The following is a 20874-nucleotide window of genomic DNA, read 5'->3' on the forward strand; positions in this document are numbered from 1 at the left end:
ACGATTCACAATTGATCTCATCCTGAGTTAGACATCACCTTTCTTTTTCAGTTGTAACCAGGATCCAGCTGGCTAACTCTGATTTGCACGTCTGTGTTTGGTCAGTTGAGTTTCACCCTCAGTATCTCATAAGAGCTGGGACATAGAATTGTAGAATAGTTGGGGTTGGAAAGGACCTGAAGATCATATAGTTCCAACCCCCCTGCCGAGGGCAGGGACATGGAGGGCTCAGATGTTGAGATTTGGCTTAAATTACATAGAAGTGATTCTCTAGTAGCGAGGAAGTAGAAGAGTCGCTGCTTGTCTCTCATCCTTTTCATGTGTTAATAATCAATGTCGAGGTTTGACTTAACATCTGTAGTTGAGGAAATGCCATCAAGATCTTCCAATTTTTCCAGTCAGAAGTCTCAGCTTTACTTTCTCAGTTAGACATACTCTGCTTCAGTTTCCTTAAGGTTATGTGTCTTTTACTTGATATATTCAGGACAATTCTGACAAAAACACAAAACACATTTCAGCTTCTTAAATAAAGAAGGTGTCTGTCAAAGATCAAGGAACCGCTGCTCAACTTCTGTTGCCTGGTCATCCATCTTGGCTGGGGTAGAAATTGCTGCCCTTTGGTTTCTAATTAGTGTGGATTGTGTTCTTAATAGCTGGTGGAGGGATTGGGAACTTGGGATAGGCTTCCTTTTATTGTGTGAAATCCAAAAGGGCTGTAACCTGTTACCAGAGTAAAAGCTCCCCATCAATTGTACTGCGCTGGCTCTCTTCCCAGCTCCTTGCACCACTTCATCAGCTGTTAGGCACAAAGGTGCCAAATTCTTCATGTTAAAAGTGACTGGTTTAAGTATTTTGAAATGCTGTTCCATAAAAAAGATTTCCTACTGTTTGACTTCCTCTGCTAATTTTCATCTTTATTGCTTAGTTTGCATCTTTGGAGTTGTACAGTCTGTTAAGAGGAAGAAACCGTTGCAAAATCACTTGAAATACCCTTAACAAATGACTGTAGGCTAGGACTTTGCTTTGTGAACTCTTAACATTTTGACATTGTTTGTTCTGAACATCTCTATTGCTTCTGGAGATAGGTCCTGGGTTTAATTATAAGAATGGGTCCGTCATGAAGAAACTGCACTGTCAGCAAATAAAGTGTTGCGCATCATTCCAGTTATTCCTTGTCACATTTTCTCTTTTGGCTTTTGGCTTTTCTTATGGAAATTGTTTCAAAAAACAGGACACCCAGTTCACCACCCAGTGACAGACTTGACTCAGGTTATTGCCAAAGATGATAATGTGCATTATAAAGAGATAGACCGTGAATTTAAATAACAAAGATCCTTTGAGAAGCTAGATGGTAGCAAAATTGCTTGTAGATTATAATGTAAGAAACAGTGTAATGAATAAGAAATACATACTCATCCCCTTACCCCCCCCAAAAAAAAAAAATCCCTGTTTGTTTAGGAAAAAGAGATTGTTCCTCAGAAGCAGCTAATTTGGGGATGCCTTTAGGCTTTATATGTGATCCAGTGCTGTTTATTATCCTGATGTCTTTGTGGTGGTGGCAGGTTTAGTCAGAGTGGTGGCTCTGAGCCCCTTCGTGGGTGTTGCCCATTCACTTGCCATGCTCTGACAGTTCATAGGGAAGCATTGCCATGGCTCACAAAGCGTTTCTTCCCAGTGATTTACACACACACCTCCAAAGTCACAGCATGACCACCTTGATAATGACTTCAGGATGAATTAGTTTTTATGTGCCACGTGTGTTGGAAGCTCCCATACACCCTCATCAGTGCAACTGCTTGCATCTCTCCTGTGCTTTGTGTTCATGGATATTGAGAAGCACTTCCTAAGCCAGCTGTTCCATCAGCTCCACCAGCGAGCGGATCTGTTCTCACATCAAACTGCCTCCTTTTACAGCTCACTAAAAATAGCCATTTCTTTAAAGCCTGAGGACGTGGTGACTCGTGATAGCGAAGAGGAAGAAGGGTTATTTCTTTTACTGCAGGCTCTGGGAGGAAAGCCACCATGCTGTCCCGGTACCGACTCATGGTTGCTCCCGCTTGGGCTTCATAGCCAAGTGGCTCTGGCATCCATTCCTTTGCTGCAGCAGCCCGGCAGCTATTTGGGATGCAGGTGCCGTGTCCCAGTGCCTGCAGCCTCTTGGCTCTGCAGGGAGGGTGTGCAGTCAGTGCCACAACTAAATATAAACCCCTGAGATGGCAAGTGGCAGCTTTTGGCTCTCTGGGGTTTGGGCAGAGCTCGCCCAAGGATGAAGGTGTTCCTTGCAAATTATAGACATGTGAATGGGAAATGGTTCTACTTTGTCACTGTTACCATTCCTGTGAAAGCTCCTGACACCATTGCAATTGCAGCTTAAGGACAGAAAGCAAGTCACTGATGAAGTGTGCTCAGAGCTGATTCTTCATGGATTCCTGCAGCAGCTCTTCTGTGGTCTGCAAAGGTGTCATTCTGCTGTCCGTCACTGCAGTGTGCCACTGCAAAACCTGCTTCTGTGCTCTTGCTTGCCCTTCTCCCAGTAACCTGCTCAGTTTTCTCTGCTTATCTTTGAAGCTCTTCATCATCTTTTTCCTTCCAAAGAAGCACCTCCCAAAAAGGCACTAGTCTTAATATAACTGGAATTGACTGCAAACCTTTTAAGGTAACTTGCTTATACTCCAGCAATGTGTTTCTGGAGGAAAGTCAAGCAGAAGATGTCTGATAATCAGCATTTTAGTTGCTGAGCAACCTGTTTCTTGCTTCAGCCACTTAGCAAGATCCAATTTCAAATAAGATATTTGGGACCCTGCCTGACTTGGTGGTAGTTAGTGCAACCTGCAAAGACTCGTTGGGCAGGAAAACAAACCTGCTTTCTTGGGAAAGAAGCAGCTTTGCAAGAATTTTCTCCACAAAGGACCGTATCTCTGCAATGTTGCTTTGTAATTCCCATACGTAGTTTTTCATATTTGGGTTCTTGGGTAGGCCTTAAATCACTCCTTTAGATAAAGTGTGCCCAGAAACAGTGGTTCTTATCTACAGCTCAACAAAGCCAACGTTATCATTCTTAATGCTTGCAAACTTCCCATGTTTTTATTAATAGCATCCTGAGAACTTGTGCAACCAGATGACATTAGCTCTTTTTCTTCTGACAAGCTTGTTTTAACCAGTTTTAATAAAATAAAGGCATTGGCATGAAGGCAAAATAATCTTTCGTGTTGATGGAAGGGAAGAGTATACACTTCTAATGTAGAATAAAATAGCTCCCTGGAAGTGTGCTGTGATTACACTCACTGACTTGAATTACCATGTTTAGGGCTTTGGGTGTTTTATTCTTGTTTTGGTGCTTTGCCTGTTTTTTCCAGGTTTGTGTTTTTTATTGCTGCCACCACCCAAAAGGAGCTGGGTTTTGTCATTTTTGCAGTTTATTTAACACACCTCATTTTTCATGTCTGACTAGGCTTTCTGTCATCATTCACAGGAATTGGAGGTACTTGCCTATGTTCATCCACGCAAGTACCATTTCCTCCTTTCCTTCTCAGCAGCAGCTTATCTGCAGGGTCAACGGCAGTCACATTGAATGGGGAAACAGCAGAATGTAGCCCAGCTCCTGCTAGAAGTGTATGCACTTTTTTGCCCTGATCTGGCTTTGAGGTTTTCTTTGCAGAGCCTGAAGCAGCAGGGTATAGGTCAGAGAGCAAGATGGGGAAGGCAGTGGTTCAGCTCTGGTTTGGACCTGTGCTCCAATGAGAGCTAGCAGTCTGTAGCTATCCAAGTTGTCTCACTCATGCAAGCTGCATCCTCCAGGTTATTGAGTATGAAATGAAGATTTTAAACTTCATAAAACACATAAAATGCAACCTTAATAGTAATCTTGAAAAGCATCTCTTGTTTTTAATGTTGGCAGGAGTGACTGGCTGCTGTCAGGGTTGTGTATTTCAAGCTAGAAGATGTCTTCCTCTGCCTTCTGTAGCTGTGTGAGGAAGGGGTTACATGTACAGATACCTGCTCGCTCTACACCCTGTCTTCTTACCTCAGACTGAGTACATTTGAAACATAAGAAGTATTTCATCTGGGGGCTGTGACAGCAGGCAGCAATTGCAGTAAGCTGTCTTCTCGCTGCTGGGCTTCATACAGTAGATCCAAATTATTTCTGCATCTTTTAGCAGTTAATTATTGCAGAGTCACAAATGTAATTGTCCTGCAAGAGTTTGCTTTGGAACATCTTTCCTGAATAATCACTGCTGATTTTTTGCATGTTTTTTCATAATTTAATTTAGAAAGGACAGGATGTTTTTAAAGATGAGGACAATAGTTAGGCAGCTCCAATGGCTTCATTTTCCTGTGTGGAAATTGGTGGCATGCTCCTTCTGGGACCAGCGCTGCTGTTCGTGCACATGGCAGTTAAGCTTAAGCCCCCCTCACAGAGGTATTTAAGGGCCATTTGTTGTGGAAAACCTTGGACTTTTGCATTAGGGGCATGAAATATTTAGCATGCAAGTCTGATACTGCTGTTGATGGATAACTTATTAAGAGTCACCAACGTTGCAGTGCAGTTAAGGACTTGAGAAAGTGTGCAGCCATAGTTCCCAGGCAGGTGGAATATAACCGTAAAGAGGAAAAGAAGACAAGAAGCAAATGCTTTAAAGTACCACAAGGGAAATTCAGGTAGGACATTAGGAAAACTTTCTAACAATCTGAGGAGTTAGTCACTGAAATAAATGACTGAAGGAGACTGAAGAACCTCATTAAGAGGAGGTTGGACCAACATTGGTCAGGAATGATGTGGAGACTGCTGGTCCTGCCCTTGGTGAACCAGAGGAGCAGGCAGTCTCCCCAGACCCCTTCACTTCTCCATCACACTACGAAAGCCTCCACAGTTTATCTTAGTTCAGTTTTTTACCACAAATAGACCAAAGAAGTCCTCTGGCCCTTGCTATGCTGTCAGCCTGTTCTGTACTAAATACATCATCCTCACAGGGCGTTTCATGACTTATAGCTGGGGTTTGCACACCAAGGCTTGTGCTGTGGGGGGCGGTTCTGGTCGCAGCAGCTAAGCAAGGCAGCTGTTTCAGCAGGTTCCTAGGAGGAGTCTTTAATTGGGTCTTGGGGTTCGCACGGACTGTGATTCTAATGCCAATGTCTGGCACGCAAAGCGCTTACGCTGTTCTCAACACTGAGGATCTCGTTAGATGCTGGTGTAACTTCCCGAGTGTAGCTTTTTTCCCCTTCCACTTTCCAAACTTCCATTCAATCCAGTAAATGACTACTTTTAATATTGTGCCGAATGTTTTATTGCTGCTGTTCGTGTATCTTCAAGCTGTTTGTAAACCAGTCAGGATTAGATTTCTGGTTTTTTTCTGCCTTACCCTTACCAAAACTGGTGCGCAAAGTACAGAGGCTGCAAAACAAATCTGACCAACATTGTGTGGTGGCTTCACCTCCGCAGCAGGCTGTAAAACACCCTGGTGGCCTTAGGAAGAGAACCGAATCGAGGCCTTGAAGATCATATCTCATGAGATAAAGCGAGTTAGTATGTTCTTCCTGACACTGACCCAATTATGTGACTGTTTTGCAGGAAAAAAGAGTACAAGTCTCCCCACCACTGACAAGAGGACCAAGTGCCTTTATACCAGAGAATGAAGTAAGTTTGCAGTTTAGCTGGGCTGGGCAGGTGGCAGCTTTTCAAATGGGAATACTGAAGGGCAGTTTTATGATCCTGCTTGTCCATGGTACGTGGATGTAAAAGTAAATGTGTAAAAGTACATGCAAGCAAAAGTGATGGTTTCTCTGGAGCAGGCTCCAGTGGGTAAGAACCACCCTGTCCTTCTACACAAGTAGTGCCATTTGACATTATTTTAGTTGCCAGCACTCCTGGAATAGAAAGTGGCTCTGCTGATCTCATGGGGGATGGTCACTTCTCTTAATGCCAGACCCAAAGGGAGACCTATCCAGTATGCAACAATATGATTATATAGCTCTCCGAGCTGTGTCTGACCTTCAGTTTGAGAGAACCTGAAAATATGGCTTAACTCAGACCAAAACTGTGGTTCTTGAGAGGATTTATAGTTGAAAGGTATGGTTTGACTTCAAACGCAAGATTCCTGCCTACAATTTAATGTTCAGCTTAAGCCTTGTTTTGTAGCTTGCTGTAGTAAGTAGAAACTTTGCTGTGGTGCTGTTCTCTGGGATCTCGGTCTTCACAGAATCTTACTTACTGATTAATTAATTATTTGTAATGGCCAGCTATAAACCTAGGACCTTTTGATTTGTTTTGAGCGGTTTCTAAAAGCAGATAATTCACACGCTAGAATGGCCAAAAAGCCATTTTGAACGATGAGATAGCTGCTGTTTCACAAGTCTTTCTCCATTTATACACTGGCAAGTTTTGAATTTAAAGAAAAACAGAGTGGAAAGGCTGGCAACAAGAAAACATACAGAAGCAAAAAGGAAAGGAGGTCAGAAAGAGTCTTTTAAACTTGAGAAGAGGAGAGCAGGATGAGTTCCAGCTAGCCAGACTTGTGAAGGGGGTTTCTGTCTTGTATGAAATATGAAATAAAATGGAGAATCAAACTTCATAATAACTTAATTTGTTTCAAGAAGTCAATAATAATACAGAAACTAGAAAAATAATTGTTGTTAAAATGATAATGTATTTTGAGAGAATTGTTAATGGGTTTATTTCATGGCTGATGCACCTGGTGAAGGCACTAGTCAAGGGTGCAGGAGGAATCACTGAGTAGCTCTCAGAAAGGAGTAACCCCAGTGGTTACCCAGTACAAGGAGGGAATCTCCACTTGTATGGATAAAAACAGGTATTCAGTATCACAAACAAATGTGAAATATTGTTTGTTAAGCAAAGAAATACCTTTTTCCCCCATTCATCAGTATGAAATAGTACAGTGGAAAGTAAGGATGTAGTTAGAGATTAGTAACACACTGAATATCTGACAGATCTTTATAGTAATACTGCTCGTGGCAAAGCCTGCTTTATTGTCATAATGGAAAGAATATGGACAGAGCAATAACAATCTAATTGTAAAGGTTCCTGTTAAAGTACCATAAAGCTTTACAAGCAGAATAAAAAAACCATGTTTGTAGACCCATGGATGATTATAAATCCGGAGGAATTATATACGCAGTATGAAGAGGACAGTAATATAGGTGGAGATAAATCTCAGAAGCAGTAATGCGGCATTTTGCTATACCTAACATAGCAACAGTGCAGTCCTACAGGATTATATTCCAATTTTGTCAGCAAAATTTCTTCTTCGTAACTTGTACTGTTACAAGGAAGACTCCTGTCAAGCTGGAGAAGATTAGAAACCTTACCAGGGACACTAAAAGTATGATTTCCCCAAGAAACTACTAAATGAGACAATGATCTCTTAAATACATGGGAGATACACTTGCTGAAGAAGAAGGAGGATTCCTTGGAGTGGAGCAAGGGATGTACAGTACCGAGATAAAATGATCTCTTGTGTGTGAATAGATTTCCAGGGGTAAAAAAAAATCTTAAGGAAAACTGAGGAGGAATCATTTTGGATACAGAATGAAGAAAAGCTGCCATAGTGAAGAGCTAAATGATGGAGCCGCCTAAGTGCATAGCTGCTTCTTCCCTTTCTTTATAGAATCATAGAATCATATAATAGGTAGGGTTGGGAAGGACCTTAAGATCATCTAGTTCCAACCCCCCTGCCATGGGCAGGGACACCTCACACTAAACCACAGCTTTCTGGGCCCACAGATTAAACCAGGCAGCTAAAATGGTGAGAAATGAAGAAGGTGGCATGTTTCTCATGTTTCTTTGTATGTAACTTCTATATAACATTTAATGTGAAAATATTTGAGACACGATCCATTCATCAGCCCATCATAAAGAAGGAAAATATATTGTAAATAGAATATTTCAGCAAAAGCATTATGTCTTCTTGGCTTTAGGCACTTTGTTTCTTCATGTGCAGGAAACCAGCTAAAATGTCTCATCTCATGGTGTGTGCAATAGTAAGCTGGTTAGTTTAATACTGTGCTGTTTCAGAATAAATACTGGGTATTCTCTTCTTGTGCTTGTAACTTCAGTGGTGAACATGTTGAGAATGGCTGTTCTTGGTGATAAACACTGAGTAATAACACTAATACTGTGTCAGGGCTTGCAGTGAAAGAGCTACTTACTCTTTTGCTGTTTCATTTCATCTCATGCCCAAGGTTTGGATTGGTTGGAATAATTAAAGAACAGCTTTTGTTTAAAGAAAGCATTAAATTCCTATTCTAAATAATACTTGAATGTTATGGACAAATTAGCATTTGATCTCCTCTTCAATTATACAGGCGCAGAAGGGGTAGATTGCCAGGGCTGTTTCTGTAATTTGGTTACATAGCCCAGTTCCTCTCCATTAATTTTGAAATTGGTTTTAGGGCTGAATGCTGGGGTGGTGTGTGTTGGTACAGCCTAACTTCCATAAAGACTTGACTTTCCATTAGCTCTTCCTTACTCCCAGCTCTCTGTACAGGTTTGACATTAAGCATCTGCAAGTTTAGCTGTTTTGGAAAGATCTGCAGAAAATGGCTTTTGGGTTTTGTAGAAACATTAAAATAACAGAGGTACAGTGTAGAGTGTTGTTCAGTTCTTAGTATACAAGTAGCATCTCTAGGTGCATATTTGCACGCATGCAGGCGTGTATATTTACAAGCATATGTCTGGATCTCCAGCATTGCCTTTAAGTTGATACACAAGTAAACCTTTCATAGTGCAATATGTTACTCTGCAGGTCTAAAACTAGAGAAAATCTTTCTCTGTTAAGTTCTTCCGTCTTGTTTTCAAGGTTATGCAAGCAAATGGTTTGGATGAACGTACTAATCTTCTTGTGGAAGAATATTCTACGTCTGGTCGCCTGGACAACATCACGCAGGTCATGAGCATCCATACTCAGTACCTGGAGTCTTTCCTGCGCAGCCAGTTTTACATGCTGCGCATGGATGGGCCCCTTCCTTTGCCCTATAGGCACTACATTGCTATAATGGTATGTACCAAATGGCTATATATTTTCTTCTGTGACCTTGAATTGTGTATTTAAAAGAGAAGAAGAAAGGAAGACTTTAGAAAGGAGAGATTAGGGTGATATTTTGACAAGGGGCGAATTTGTGTAGTTGATTTTCATCAGAATAAAGCATGCCCAGCCAGAAGGTTTTCAATGAGAAGGAAGAATTGGCACTGTATGTTTCCCTGTTTCCCACAGTGATAGGCTTCTCACATGCCAACTAGAGTGAGGTATTACAGAGTGCAGTGTAACCTTATTTCTGGATATTTAACCCTCAGTGCACAGTAGTAGGTTGAGATGCAGTGGACTTAAGTCACAACAAATGCCAGATGGACACTAGAAAAACAACATTTACCATGAGGATGTAAACGCGGGGCAGGAGAGGTTGTGTGACCTCCAAGGATGGAGATGTTGTCTGGACAAGGCTCATAGAATTATAGAATCATAGAATCATAAAATAGGTAGGGTTGGAAAGGACCTTAAGATCATCTAGTTCCAGCCCCCCTGCCATGGGGAGGGACACCTCACACTAAACCATGTCACCCAAGGCTTCATCCAATCTGGCCTTGAACACCGCCAGGGATGGAGCACTCACAACCTCCCTGGGCAACCCATTCCAGTGCCTCACCACCCTAACAGGAAAGAATTTCCTCCTTATATCCAATCTAAACTTCCCCTGTTTAAGTCTTAACCCGTTACCCCTTGTCCTGTCACTACAGTCCTTGACAAAGAGTCCCTCCCCAGCATCCCTATAGGCCCCCTTCAGGTACTGGAAGGCTGCTATGAGGTCCCCACGCAGCCTTCTCTTCTCCAGGCTGAACAGCCCCAACTTCCTCAGCCTGTCTTCATACGGGAGGTGCTCCATTCCCCTGATCATCCTCGTGGCCTCCTCTGGACTTGTTCCAGCAGTTCCATGTCCTTTTTATGTTGAGGACACCAGAACTGCACACAATGCTCCAGGTGAGGTCTCACAAGAGCAGAGTAGAGGGGCAGGATCACCTCCTTCGACCTGCTGGTCACGCTCCTTTGGATGCAGCCCAGGATACGGTTGGCTTTCTGGGCTGCGAGCGCACACTGAAGCCGGCTCATGTTCATTTTCTCATCGACCAGCACCCCCAAGTCCTTCTCTGCAGGACCGCTCTGAATCTCTTCTTTGCCCAATCTGTAGCTGTGCCTGGGATTGCTCCGACCCAGGTGTAGGACCTTGCACTTGTCGTGGTTGAACTTCATAAGGTTGGCATCAGCCCACCTCACAAGCGTGTCAAGGTCCCTCTGGATGGCATCCCTTCCCTCCAGCATATCGACCGGACCACACAGCTTGGTGTCATCGGCAAACTTGCTGAGGGCGCACTCAATCCCACTGTCCATGTCAGCGATGAAGATGTTAAACAAGACCGGTCCCAACACCGATCCCTGAGGGACACCACTCGTTACCGGTCTCCAGCCGGACATCGAGCCATTGACCACAACTCTTTGTGTGCGGCCATCCAGCCAGTTCTTTATCCACCGAGTGGTCCATCCATCAAATTGATGTCTCTCCAATTTAGAGAGAAGGATGTCGTGTGGGACAGTGTCAAATGCTTTGCACAAGTCCAGGTAGATGACATCAGCTGCTTTACCCTTGTCCATCAATTCTGTAGCCCTATCATAGAAGGCCACCAGATTGGTCAGGCAGGATTTGCCCTTAGTGAAGCCATGCTGGCTGTCACCAAGCACCTTGTTGTTTTTCATGTGCCTTAGCATGCTGTCCAGGAGAATGTGCTCCAAGATTTTGCCAGGCACAGAGGGGAGACTGACTGGTCTGTAATTCCCCGGGTCTTCCATTTTCCCCTTCTTGAAAATGGGGGTTATATTTCCCTTTTTCCAGTCATCAGGAACTTCACCTGACTGCCATGATTTTTCAAATATGATGGCCAGTGGCTTAGCAACTTCATTCGCCAGCTCCTTCAGGGCCCGCGGATGGATTCCATCAGGTCCCATGGACTTGTGTGCATTCAGGTTTTTAAGATGGTCTCGAACCAGATCCTCTCCTACAGTGGGCCCAAGGTCTTCATTCTCACAGCCCCTGCGTCTGCCTTCTAAGACCTGGGTGGTGCAGTCAGAGCCTTTGCCAGTGAAGACCGAGGCAAAGAAGTCATTCAGAACCTCAGCCTTCTCCAAATCCTGAGTAGCCAGTTCTCCCGAAAGCTTCCTCAGGGGGCCTATGTTGTCCCTAGTCTGGTTTTTGTTTGCTACGTACCTGTAGAATCCCTTCCTGTTATCCTTAACATCCCTGGCTAGCTTTAATTCTAACTGGGCCTTAGCCTTCCTAACCTGGTCCCTAGCTTCCCGGACAACATCCCTGTACTCTACCCAGGCCGCCTGTCCTTGCTTCCACTTTTTATAAGCCTCTTTTTTCCTTTGAATTTTCCTCAGCAGCTCCTTATCCATCCAAGGAGGTCTCCTGGCCCTCCTGCCGCACTTCCTTCTAGTTGGGATGCAGCACTCCTGAGCTTGTAGCAGGTGATCCTTGAATATCAACCAACAGTCTTGGGCCCCCCTGCCCTCCGGGGCTATATCCCATGGAACCTTACTAAGCAGGCTCCTGAAGAGGCCAAAGTCTGCTCTTTTGAAGTCCAGGGCAGTGAGCTTGCTACACACTCTTCTCACTCTCCTGGGGATCTCAAATTCAACCATCTTGTGATCGCTGCATCCAAGGCTGCCCTGGAGTACCACATTCTCAATAAGCCCTTCCCTGTTGGTGAGCACAAGGTCAAGCATGGCACCTCTCCTTGTCGGCTCCTCTATTACTTGCAGAAGGAAGTTGTCTTCCACACAATCGAGGAACCTCTTGGATTGCTTGTGCCGTGCGGTGCCATCGTTCCAACAGATGTCAGGGTGGTTGAAATCCCACATGAGAACAAGGGCCTGTGAGCGTGAGGCTTTTCCTATCTGTCTGTAGAGTGCTTCATCCACAGGTTCTCCTTGATCAGCCGGCCTGTAACAGATCCCCACAGTAATGTCTCCCATGGCTGTTTTCCCTTTAACCCTGACCCACAAACTCTCTGTAAACTGCTCACCTGTCCCCAGACAGAATTCCATACTCTCCAGCCTATCCCTAACATAAAGGGCAACTCCCCCTCCCCACCTGCCTGGCTTGTCTTTTCTAAAGAGCCTGTAACCTTCCATTCCAACACTCCAGTCATAGGAGCCATCCCACCATGTTTCTGTGATGCCTATTATATCATACCTCCGTAGATGTGCACACATCTCTAATTCCTCTTGTTTGTTCCCCATGCTACAGGCGTTTGTATAGAGGCATCTGAGACGAGCTCCAATTGAAGCCGGCTCGTTGGCTGGCTCAGAGCAACTTGATCTAAGTCAGCCCTCCTGTGAGCAGGGGCTTGGACCAGATCTCCTCTAGAGTTCTCTTCCAACCTAAATTAGGTTCTGCAATTCAGAGTAATGTAATGAATCATGTCTTTATTGGAGAATCCTCCATATGTATAGAAATGAATATGAAACGTGGCCCTTTGGAATGAAATTGTTTGGGGGTTTGTGTGTCTTCCACCTGCAGTGAAATCAGATTACACACTAATGTGCTGCCCTTTTCCCTCTGTTTTAACTGTTCCAGGCTGCTGCCAGACATCAGTGTTCCTACCTAATAAATATGCACGTGGATGAGTTTCTGAAGACTGGCGGGATTGCAGAGTGGTTGAACGGTTTGGAATACATTCCCCAAAGACTGAAAAACCTGAATGAAATAAACAAGCTCCTTGCACACCGGCCCTGGCTGATCACTAAAGAGCACATTCAGGTACCTGCTCAGTCCTGCCCTGTAACAGTGGTAAATGTCCAGTAATAAGAACTGCTCAGAACTATGCAAGCGTCTGGTTAGTCTTCATTACCCTGAGTTAAAACATTCAGGCAAGTACTAGAGCATCGAGTAAGCCAATAAATTCTCTGTGACAAAGCCAACAGGGTTTGCTTTTTAGGAATAGCAGTGGCTAAAATAACCCCAAAAGGAAAGAGGTGATATATGAGGTGTCTCCTTTTCCAACCAGTGCGAGTTTGTGTGCAAGAGGACTATGGTATTGTTGGAAGAAAGGAATTGATCCCTTTTTAGAAGTGTTTTCTAGAAAAGCTGGGGTCCGAAAGAAATCTTATATTTACACTTTTTTTATTCTCATTTCAGAAACTTGTCAAGACTGGGGAAAATAATTGGTCTCTTCCTGAACTGGTGCATGCTGTTGTCCTGTTGGCACATTATCATGCCTTGGCAAGTTTTGTATTTGGTAGTGGCATTAATCCAGAAAGAGATCCGGATACATCTAATGGAGTCAGACTTATAGCAGTCAACAACTTCTGTGTCTGTGATCTTGCCAATGACAACAACATAGAAAATGCATCCCTCACAAGTAGCAACTTTGGGGTTAGTGTTGCAAGAAGATTCTTTTGCTTGACTCTGTTTTGCATTAGAAAACTTTCTTCCATTCTTTCCTGTCTGAATTTCCGGGTAGTTTGAAAGTTTTTGTCTACTTTACTGGAATGCTTGAGTCTGGTAACTCTTTACATTCACTCCAGCAGTTTTCAGTGTCACCTATTGAAAACCACATTGTAATGGTGGGTGGTAGTCAGAGCAAGGGGATGTCGATAGTTAAGCTCACAACCCATTGGGAAAGACTAAAACTTGGCTTTCAGCTGAAAACTTAAAGTCCCAGTTTCTTCAGATAGCGTGTCACTGACTGAAGCGTTGCATCATCCGTGTTCCAAACATGCGGAATGAAAAAAGAAATAGGGGGGAAAAAAAGAAAAAAAAAGCCCCAACAGAAATAATAATGTTAATAATAATGACAATAACAATAATGACAATGATAATTTTTGCTTCAAGGCCTGCAATCACAAAACTGGTCAAGTCTGAAATGCTTCTGTGAGGAAATGTTTGAAATAAAATGACTTAATTCTTCCTGCTGGTGTTCCAGTCTGGAATCAACCAATAGAGAACTTTGATTGCTACCTAATTAACTTAAACGTGGGACTTTTTTCCTGAAAGTAGCTCTATAATGCTTTGAAGACGTCCTCGAGTTAATGCCGGCTGAGGAATTGACCTCATTGCATTTGATGGAAGATCAGAATTATGAGTAGAGTCACTAGACAGTACAATGTGCACATGTGGGTACTCAGTTCACTTGCTGTATCTTACATTTCTGGATTGTAAGTCATGCTAGTTCAAATCACAGGGGTGTCTTATTCCCTGTTTGTAGTGGACAAGGGGCTGCTGCTGACTGTGCTGCTTGTCGAGCAGTGAGTAGCATACTAGGAAGCAGTTACAGCTATGGGCAGAAAAACAGAATCAAAAGGAAAAAATGGAAAAGAAAACCCAAACAACTTACGAAAAATCTGAATGATAAGTGCAGATCACAGAAACCAAAACCACCTACGTGTTGGAATATGTATTAGAAGCAACTGTGGTTTCCACACTCAAACACCACCTCTTCCACTGTTAATCCCACCACAGGAGATTACTGTGATAGGTTAGATTAGCACTTCCCAGCTCCCTTCTCACTGTCCAAAAGCTGTGTGAAGCTGTTTGTCTGTGCTGTATGTGGCAAAATGCATTCTGGCTTGAATTTCTGTGTTTGCTGCTGCTATCTGTTTTTGAGAACGTTTGTTGTCAAGCATGAAATCTGAAGATGACACACGCTGTCTATCTTCTAATTTTGCAGAATGTCATGGTGTTTTTGCAGATTGCAGATTCTTTAAGTGAGCTGGAAGCCTTAATGGAAAGGATGAAGAGGCTACAAGAAGATAAAGAGGATGAAGAAGCCTCTCAGGAAGAAATGGCAACTCGCTTTGAAAAGGAGAAGAAGGAGAGTCTGCTAGTAATTAGTGGAGGTATTTGTGCTTTTCCAGCTCTGTTCTGTTTGTGCTTTGTAAGAACTAAACACTTGAAGCCAGTTCAGTGACTACAACTTTCTCTGTCCATGTCTTCATTCTGTCTTTGCCTGGTAGGAGCCTAGTAAAGGTGGTCCTGTCACTTACTTGATCTGCTTAAGATTTCTTGATTGGCAAAAAACACCACTCTTTTTGCTACTTGAAATCTAGCTTTTGTATATTAATAAAAAAAAAAAGGCCTGCACACTTCTCTAAAAAAACTAAAAAGTTGGGTGTAATTTTCTCTCTCTTTATATGCCCTGTATCTTCAAATTCATTCATTCATATAGATATTCAGTAAATATTTCACAGGTTTAGGTTATACAGTGCTTAGAACTTCACTGACACTCATAAGTAGCCTTCAGATAACAACATTTAGTTCAGGAAATGGATTGGGAGGAGACTCAGCATCTTTGCTATTTGCTTCCCACCTGAAAAGGACATTTTTGACTTGCCATTCTGAGCGATGATACCACTGGGCTGTTCCACTGCCTGTTTTGTGGTAGAGATTCTTAACAGGTTTTTTATTCTTAAATGCTGTTCAGAATTCGGAGCTGAAAGCTTCTTTTCCGGTATTCTTCATATGGTCTGAAGGCTTTCATCTCTAACACACCTTACAATTAAATCTGCTTCCTGTAGACAGGAAGGTGGATTTGTTTTTCCAAAGAAAGTGTTCTAAGAAAGAATATGGAAGACAATCAGAATCTCCAGCCATTTCCTCATAGTATAGGCTACTTGAAGATGACAGCTTGCATCTTTCTAAGAAGTGACCCATAAAATGCTTCACATTTTAATGACACTGTGAATTTAGATCTTGATAGTGTCAGACCAAATGTGTTTGAAGGTATCTAGTTTTGTGCAGTGAGCCCAAGAAGGAGAAAGACTGTATTGTGGATTGGCACAGAGATTGTGTTGTGGCTCTCAAAATCTCTGAAAGAAGATAAATCCAACAATGTCATGGTTGGATTTTAAGCAATGGACATTGTCTATTCTTGCTGTTTTTCTTTGGACAGACAATATCAGCAGTGCAGATAAACAGACACCCATTGCAGTTTCATTATCAAATCAGGACTTTCCAAGAGTCTTTGCAACTTCAAGTATATACAGAAGAGGAGTCTGGGACAGAAGGGGCTTTTTGATGGGGTTGCTGATAGTTTTGTTGACCTTCCTCTTTGCCTTTTGCTAGTTTGAGTTAAGGAGTCTGTATGTGTTGAGCCTTTTTCTTTCATGGAGATCAGTCCTTGTCAGGGGAGAGGAGCGTTTATGTGCAAGGCTTTTATTCTTCACTGAGGATTTGCTGCAGCAGATGTTGTGCGAGCTTCCTCCTACGCAGTTATGTTTTGATTGTTTAATGAGGCAAAGAGGAGATAAAGCACTTCTGCAATTCTTAGATTAACTGACTTTTCAAGGTGCTAACAGTGGACATATGGCGACTGTTCTGTCGATGCATGTGGAAGCAAGCCAGGATTTTAACATCAGGGTCAAATGCAGTCAGCTATGCAGTAGTCAACTTCTGCAGAGGTAGTTACACAATCAAGCCACCTGTTTATTTGGGAGGGAAAGATTGATTCCTGATAGAGAACCTGCGCTTGCTTAGTGACATGGTTTGGAGCTCTTTGAAGATGCTTAGTTACTAAAGCTTCTGGCAGAATTTCAGCCTGATGTACTGTAGAGCTCTTTGCTTTCACGTAATCTTCAACTGGTATTTACGAGTGTTGCATTGCTTGCTGGTTGCTCATACTCCAGGTTATAGAACAGAGCTGGTGTAATTCCTGACACCATACCTGCTCAGCATAGCAGTCCTGTTGTGAAGGGTACATTTTTCTGTTTCTTATCCCAGCATAGTGACTTTACCAAAGGGATTCATCTTCCTGATTCAAGATACCTAGCCTCCCTCAGAAGTTAACACAGAGAAAAGCACAACTCCAGAGAGAACTTAGCCCTCTCTTCCCCTTTTTTAGAAGTACATTAGATGTTTGGTGTAGGCTGACATTTAGTTGGGTCAATGAAAGGGATGGATCCCATACAAGCAGGTTGGGATTGAACTGTTTCTTTCGTTTGTACCGCTCTCTTCCTTTGCACAACTTCGAAAATTGCTCTCTAGCCCTGTAGTAGGGTGGTAGTTGGAAGTCAGCACTAACTCTTGTGCTAGCCTAAAGCAGAGCATTTTGCTGTTTTATTCACAGCATTTGATGATGAAATAGTTTCTACAGATGTCTCCCGCTATATTGAAGATCCTGGATTTGGGTACAAAGACTTCGCAAGGCGAGGAGAAGATCATCTGCCAACATTCAGAGCTCAGGTGCTATATCTTTACAGTACATTCACTGAAACAATATTTGTATATCTCATGACAGGGCAAGTAGCATAAAGTGGTTGTAGTGGGACATGTTTGTTGCATGCTCCTTTTCTTGTTCTGGTCCATTAAACAACTTCCATAAATCCACCTGAGATGAGCATTTTACTATTCAGTCAAGGGAATATTGAGCTTTCAGTCTTACTGCAATTATTACCACAATTAATGTTTGAAAACCGCAAAGCATATCACTAAATCTGCCATAAAAGTGGAAGGTAGAAAAGAAAGAATTTCTTTCCTGTCCCTTCAGATGTTGTCGAAAAAAATCCACTGGAAGAACTCTTTATTCCTGCCATTTTATCAAGTATTCTCTGTCCAGTGGTTATCAATACCTAGATGTATATATGAGAGCAGTTTGGTGAGTATCAGTCTCACGTATGATCCAAATCACTGGACTTTAAAGGTCAGGAAAGAAAAAGAGTTCCTAAATACAATTACTGAAGTTTATGGCTATATTTGAATATGTATTTTTTAATGCTGTTGAAAGAAAAAAACTACTCGTTTTAACTGCACTTTTTCTTGCATATTGGCATCTTTTTCCATTACCAGACTCGTAAACTTCATAATATATCTAACAGGATCGACTTTCTAGGTGCTTATGTTCCAGCTTATAAAGTAGATAAATCAGCAGTCTGGTAATAAATTGAAAGCAGTGGAAGAAATCTTAAACCAAATCAGAGCATTTCAATTAAAAACACAGCGGGTGCAGGAAAACTCCATGGTCAGAAGATGTATCTAAGAATGTAAAGTGAAGAATTCATGATCACTCTCAGGAAATGTATTTAGCTATATAGCAGTCTCTGTTGATCTGGGTAATTTATTCTCTGGTCTTTATATGAGCCTGAAGTAGGTAGATACTGCCAAAAAGAATAAGGCAGAGCGAGCGCCTGTAAATCAGACATTCTGCTTAACTACTTTAGGAGCATCAGCCTTCCACGGAAAAAAGCTGTACAGAAGTTGAAATTGGATCTAAAATATCTCTGCTCTTAAATAAATGGGACAGCTTCTGCCTTCGTTCAGAGGAGTCACCTTGATAATTTAACCTTATTAGTAAGTCCTACACTTAAGCAGTTAGATATATATACCCACAGCCTCCCAAAAGCTCTGCTTTTAATGTTGTTCAGATTGCAGTAGCATCCCAAAACCTTGCCATCGATCTGATCCCTATTCTGATACAACAAGACTGCCTTTATCTGTGTGGGTTTAAATTTAGTAATAGAAAAAGGTATTCCATACACCACAGAATGTCTTTAAACTGGGTTTTTTTCCCTTTTTCATTGTTAGTATGGATCAGCTGCTGTTAATAAACAGCACTTTCCCCCTCATGGGGCTTCTGGCTTTCAGAGGCTTTTATGATGCCTCAGGTCTCCTGGACACCTTTACAGGGCTGGTGGGTACAACATACGTCCAATAAGCCTTACAGTCTTTTGGACTGGCAGCTGGAGACCAAATATGATGTGACACGTTTCAGACATCACTGAATGCCTCTCTTAGGCAGTTGAATACTGTCCTACCTACTCTTCCCCACTATCCTCATCGGAGGACCAGTCTCTAAAGCACCTGGGTGAGGACCATTGCCCAACAGTAACATTTGAAACCAGCCAGACACAGGAAGGATGTGGAGATGATGCCCTCAATTGTAAAGGTAGCATCAGTTATTGAATGATTGAGCACTTGCCAAGGATGTGGGCGAACTAACATGTTCTGTGTAACCGCAGCATGGAAAGCGGTTGCACACTGCTCTGAAACAGGGTCATTCTCCCTGCTGATGCTGGGCCATCACTCTGCAAAGATTTCCCATTCCTGATAGGAGCAGGCAAGCTTTCATCCTTGCAATCTGGGTGCTTGTCTAAGACCAAAGAGGCCTGGATTTTATTAGTTTGTTCAAGGATGGTTTAGCACTTTACTCAGTGATTGTAGATCCTGGCTGGAAACAAATACTCTGTCTCTGCTAACCATCAAAGCCTCTAAAAAGATCAGGTTTTTAAACTTACAGGCTCTCCAACATAGAATGGCACTGGTTGTAGTGGCACAGCAGACAGTGGAAAATTGCCTCAGCATCTCAGGAGAAACTTGGGTTTTTAGTTCTGTAGGGTCATGATATCCAGCTGAAGTGGGGTGTTGTGATTTGATATTCACTGCCAGGAAGCCTAAGGGAATGGAGCAGGTGATATGGATGAAGGATTCAAAATACAAATCTTCTGAAGAGAGTAAAGTTATAGCTAGCAGACAACAAAACTGTTGAGCTATAGAGAGGATCCGATAGGGATTTTGTTTGTACATTTATATATTTTCTTCTCTTTCTGCAGGATTATACTTGGGAAAATCATGGCTTTTCCCTTGTAAACAGGCTTTATTCTGATATTGGGCATCTCCTTGATGAGAAGTTTCGGATGGTATATAACCTCACGTATAACACTATGGCAACACATGAAGATGTTGATACAACTACGCTACGAAGAGCTTTATTTAACTATGTCCACTGTATGTATGGAATCAGGTATGGACAGAAATCCCATGGCTTTAGGAGTGCGTTTTAAACTGTGTAAACAGAATGAAAACTGAATCATGTGAAAAGCATGATTTAGACTCCAGGTGTTAAAAGTGGAGATGGTACCTCCGTCTGGAAGTTAGAGTGGTTTTGCTGGCGTATCAGTATAACTTCTGCTTCCAGTGGAGAAAATTATTATGAATATGGATGGAAATTTGACAGAACTACCTTTCTGAAGCCAGCATGTATCCTTTGTTCAGGAAAGGCAGCATCCTAGTACTAAGCCTTTGAGATCCTCTGTTAATGGTGGGGTTTGTAGCGTGTATAATAAACGCTTCAATTCCCAAACATAAAAACATAATGCTGCGAAAGACCATGCTTTTAAAACCTTATGTCCAACAGAATGCTTGCCTGTGTTATTTAGGTATGATGACTATGATTATGGAGAAGTTAATCAGTTACTTGAACGCAGCCTGAAGGTTTACATAAAGACAGTGACCTGCTACCCAGAGAGAACTACCAAGCGCATGTACGATAGTTACTGGCGTCAGTTCAAGCACTCGGAGAAGGTACGGATTTCAAAGCCAAACTGGCTTCATGGAAACCCCCATGCTGTTTAAGAATTAAAGTACAGTGACACCTTAGCATACAGTATCTGTCAAATAAGCTGGTTTTACCCAGGAAAAAAAAAAAAAAAAAGAAATGAATTCATTGAGTGTTAGATATCAGTTTTACAGAAATACTTCTTAGTGTCCTGGAAATGCCGATTCTATTATTTTGAGTGATCTCTACATAAAATTGAACTGACAGCTGTGAAAGAGAAGTGGATAAACTTGGGAATGCAGAAGCAGTCAACTACGCCAATACTTGGGATTTGTGGATCAAAAAGGACCTTAACTTATATATATGAGTTAATCCTCATGGTGGTTTTCATCAATAAATATGTCAACACGCCTTCACATATCCAAGTTAAATGCTTCCTGACAAGAGTCAGTGCCTGTGTGCCTGATAACCTATCTGTAATGTAAACCATTCATTAGTCTATGCCCCTATATAGCGATCACAGGTGGTAGTAAAGAAAGCAA

At 42.4% G+C, this 20874-nt stretch overlaps 1 protein-coding gene across 2 annotated transcripts in view; it reads left to right on the forward strand.

The window, feature by feature from the left end:
- The window catches only part of SESN3 (sestrin 3), a 46364-nt gene that overhangs the window by 17307 nt on the left and 8183 nt on the right, over window positions 1–20874 (forward strand). Inside the window, exons 2-9 of one of the 2 annotated variants that reach the window (XM_065678734.1) lie at window positions 5570–5635; window positions 8814–9011; window positions 12643–12825; window positions 13204–13440; window positions 14735–14903; window positions 17129–17244; window positions 19608–19798; window positions 20214–20358. In XM_065678734.1, coding sequence (XP_065534806.1) covers window positions 5570–5635; window positions 8814–9011; window positions 12643–12825; window positions 13204–13440; window positions 14735–14903; window positions 17129–17244; window positions 19608–19798; window positions 20214–20358 — 1305 coding nt within the window. The remainder of the gene's footprint in view (window positions 1–5569; window positions 5636–8813; window positions 9012–12642; window positions 12826–13203; window positions 13441–14734; window positions 14904–17128; window positions 17245–19607; window positions 19799–20213; window positions 20359–20874) is intronic. The other variant, XM_065678736.1, reaches the window with a different exon arrangement.

The sequence above is a fragment of the Lathamus discolor genome, chromosome 4, assembly GCF_037157495.1.
Source record: "Lathamus discolor isolate bLatDis1 chromosome 4, bLatDis1.hap1, whole genome shotgun sequence".
NCBI classification, from domain to species: domain Eukaryota; kingdom Metazoa; phylum Chordata; class Aves; order Psittaciformes; family Psittacidae; genus Lathamus; species Lathamus discolor.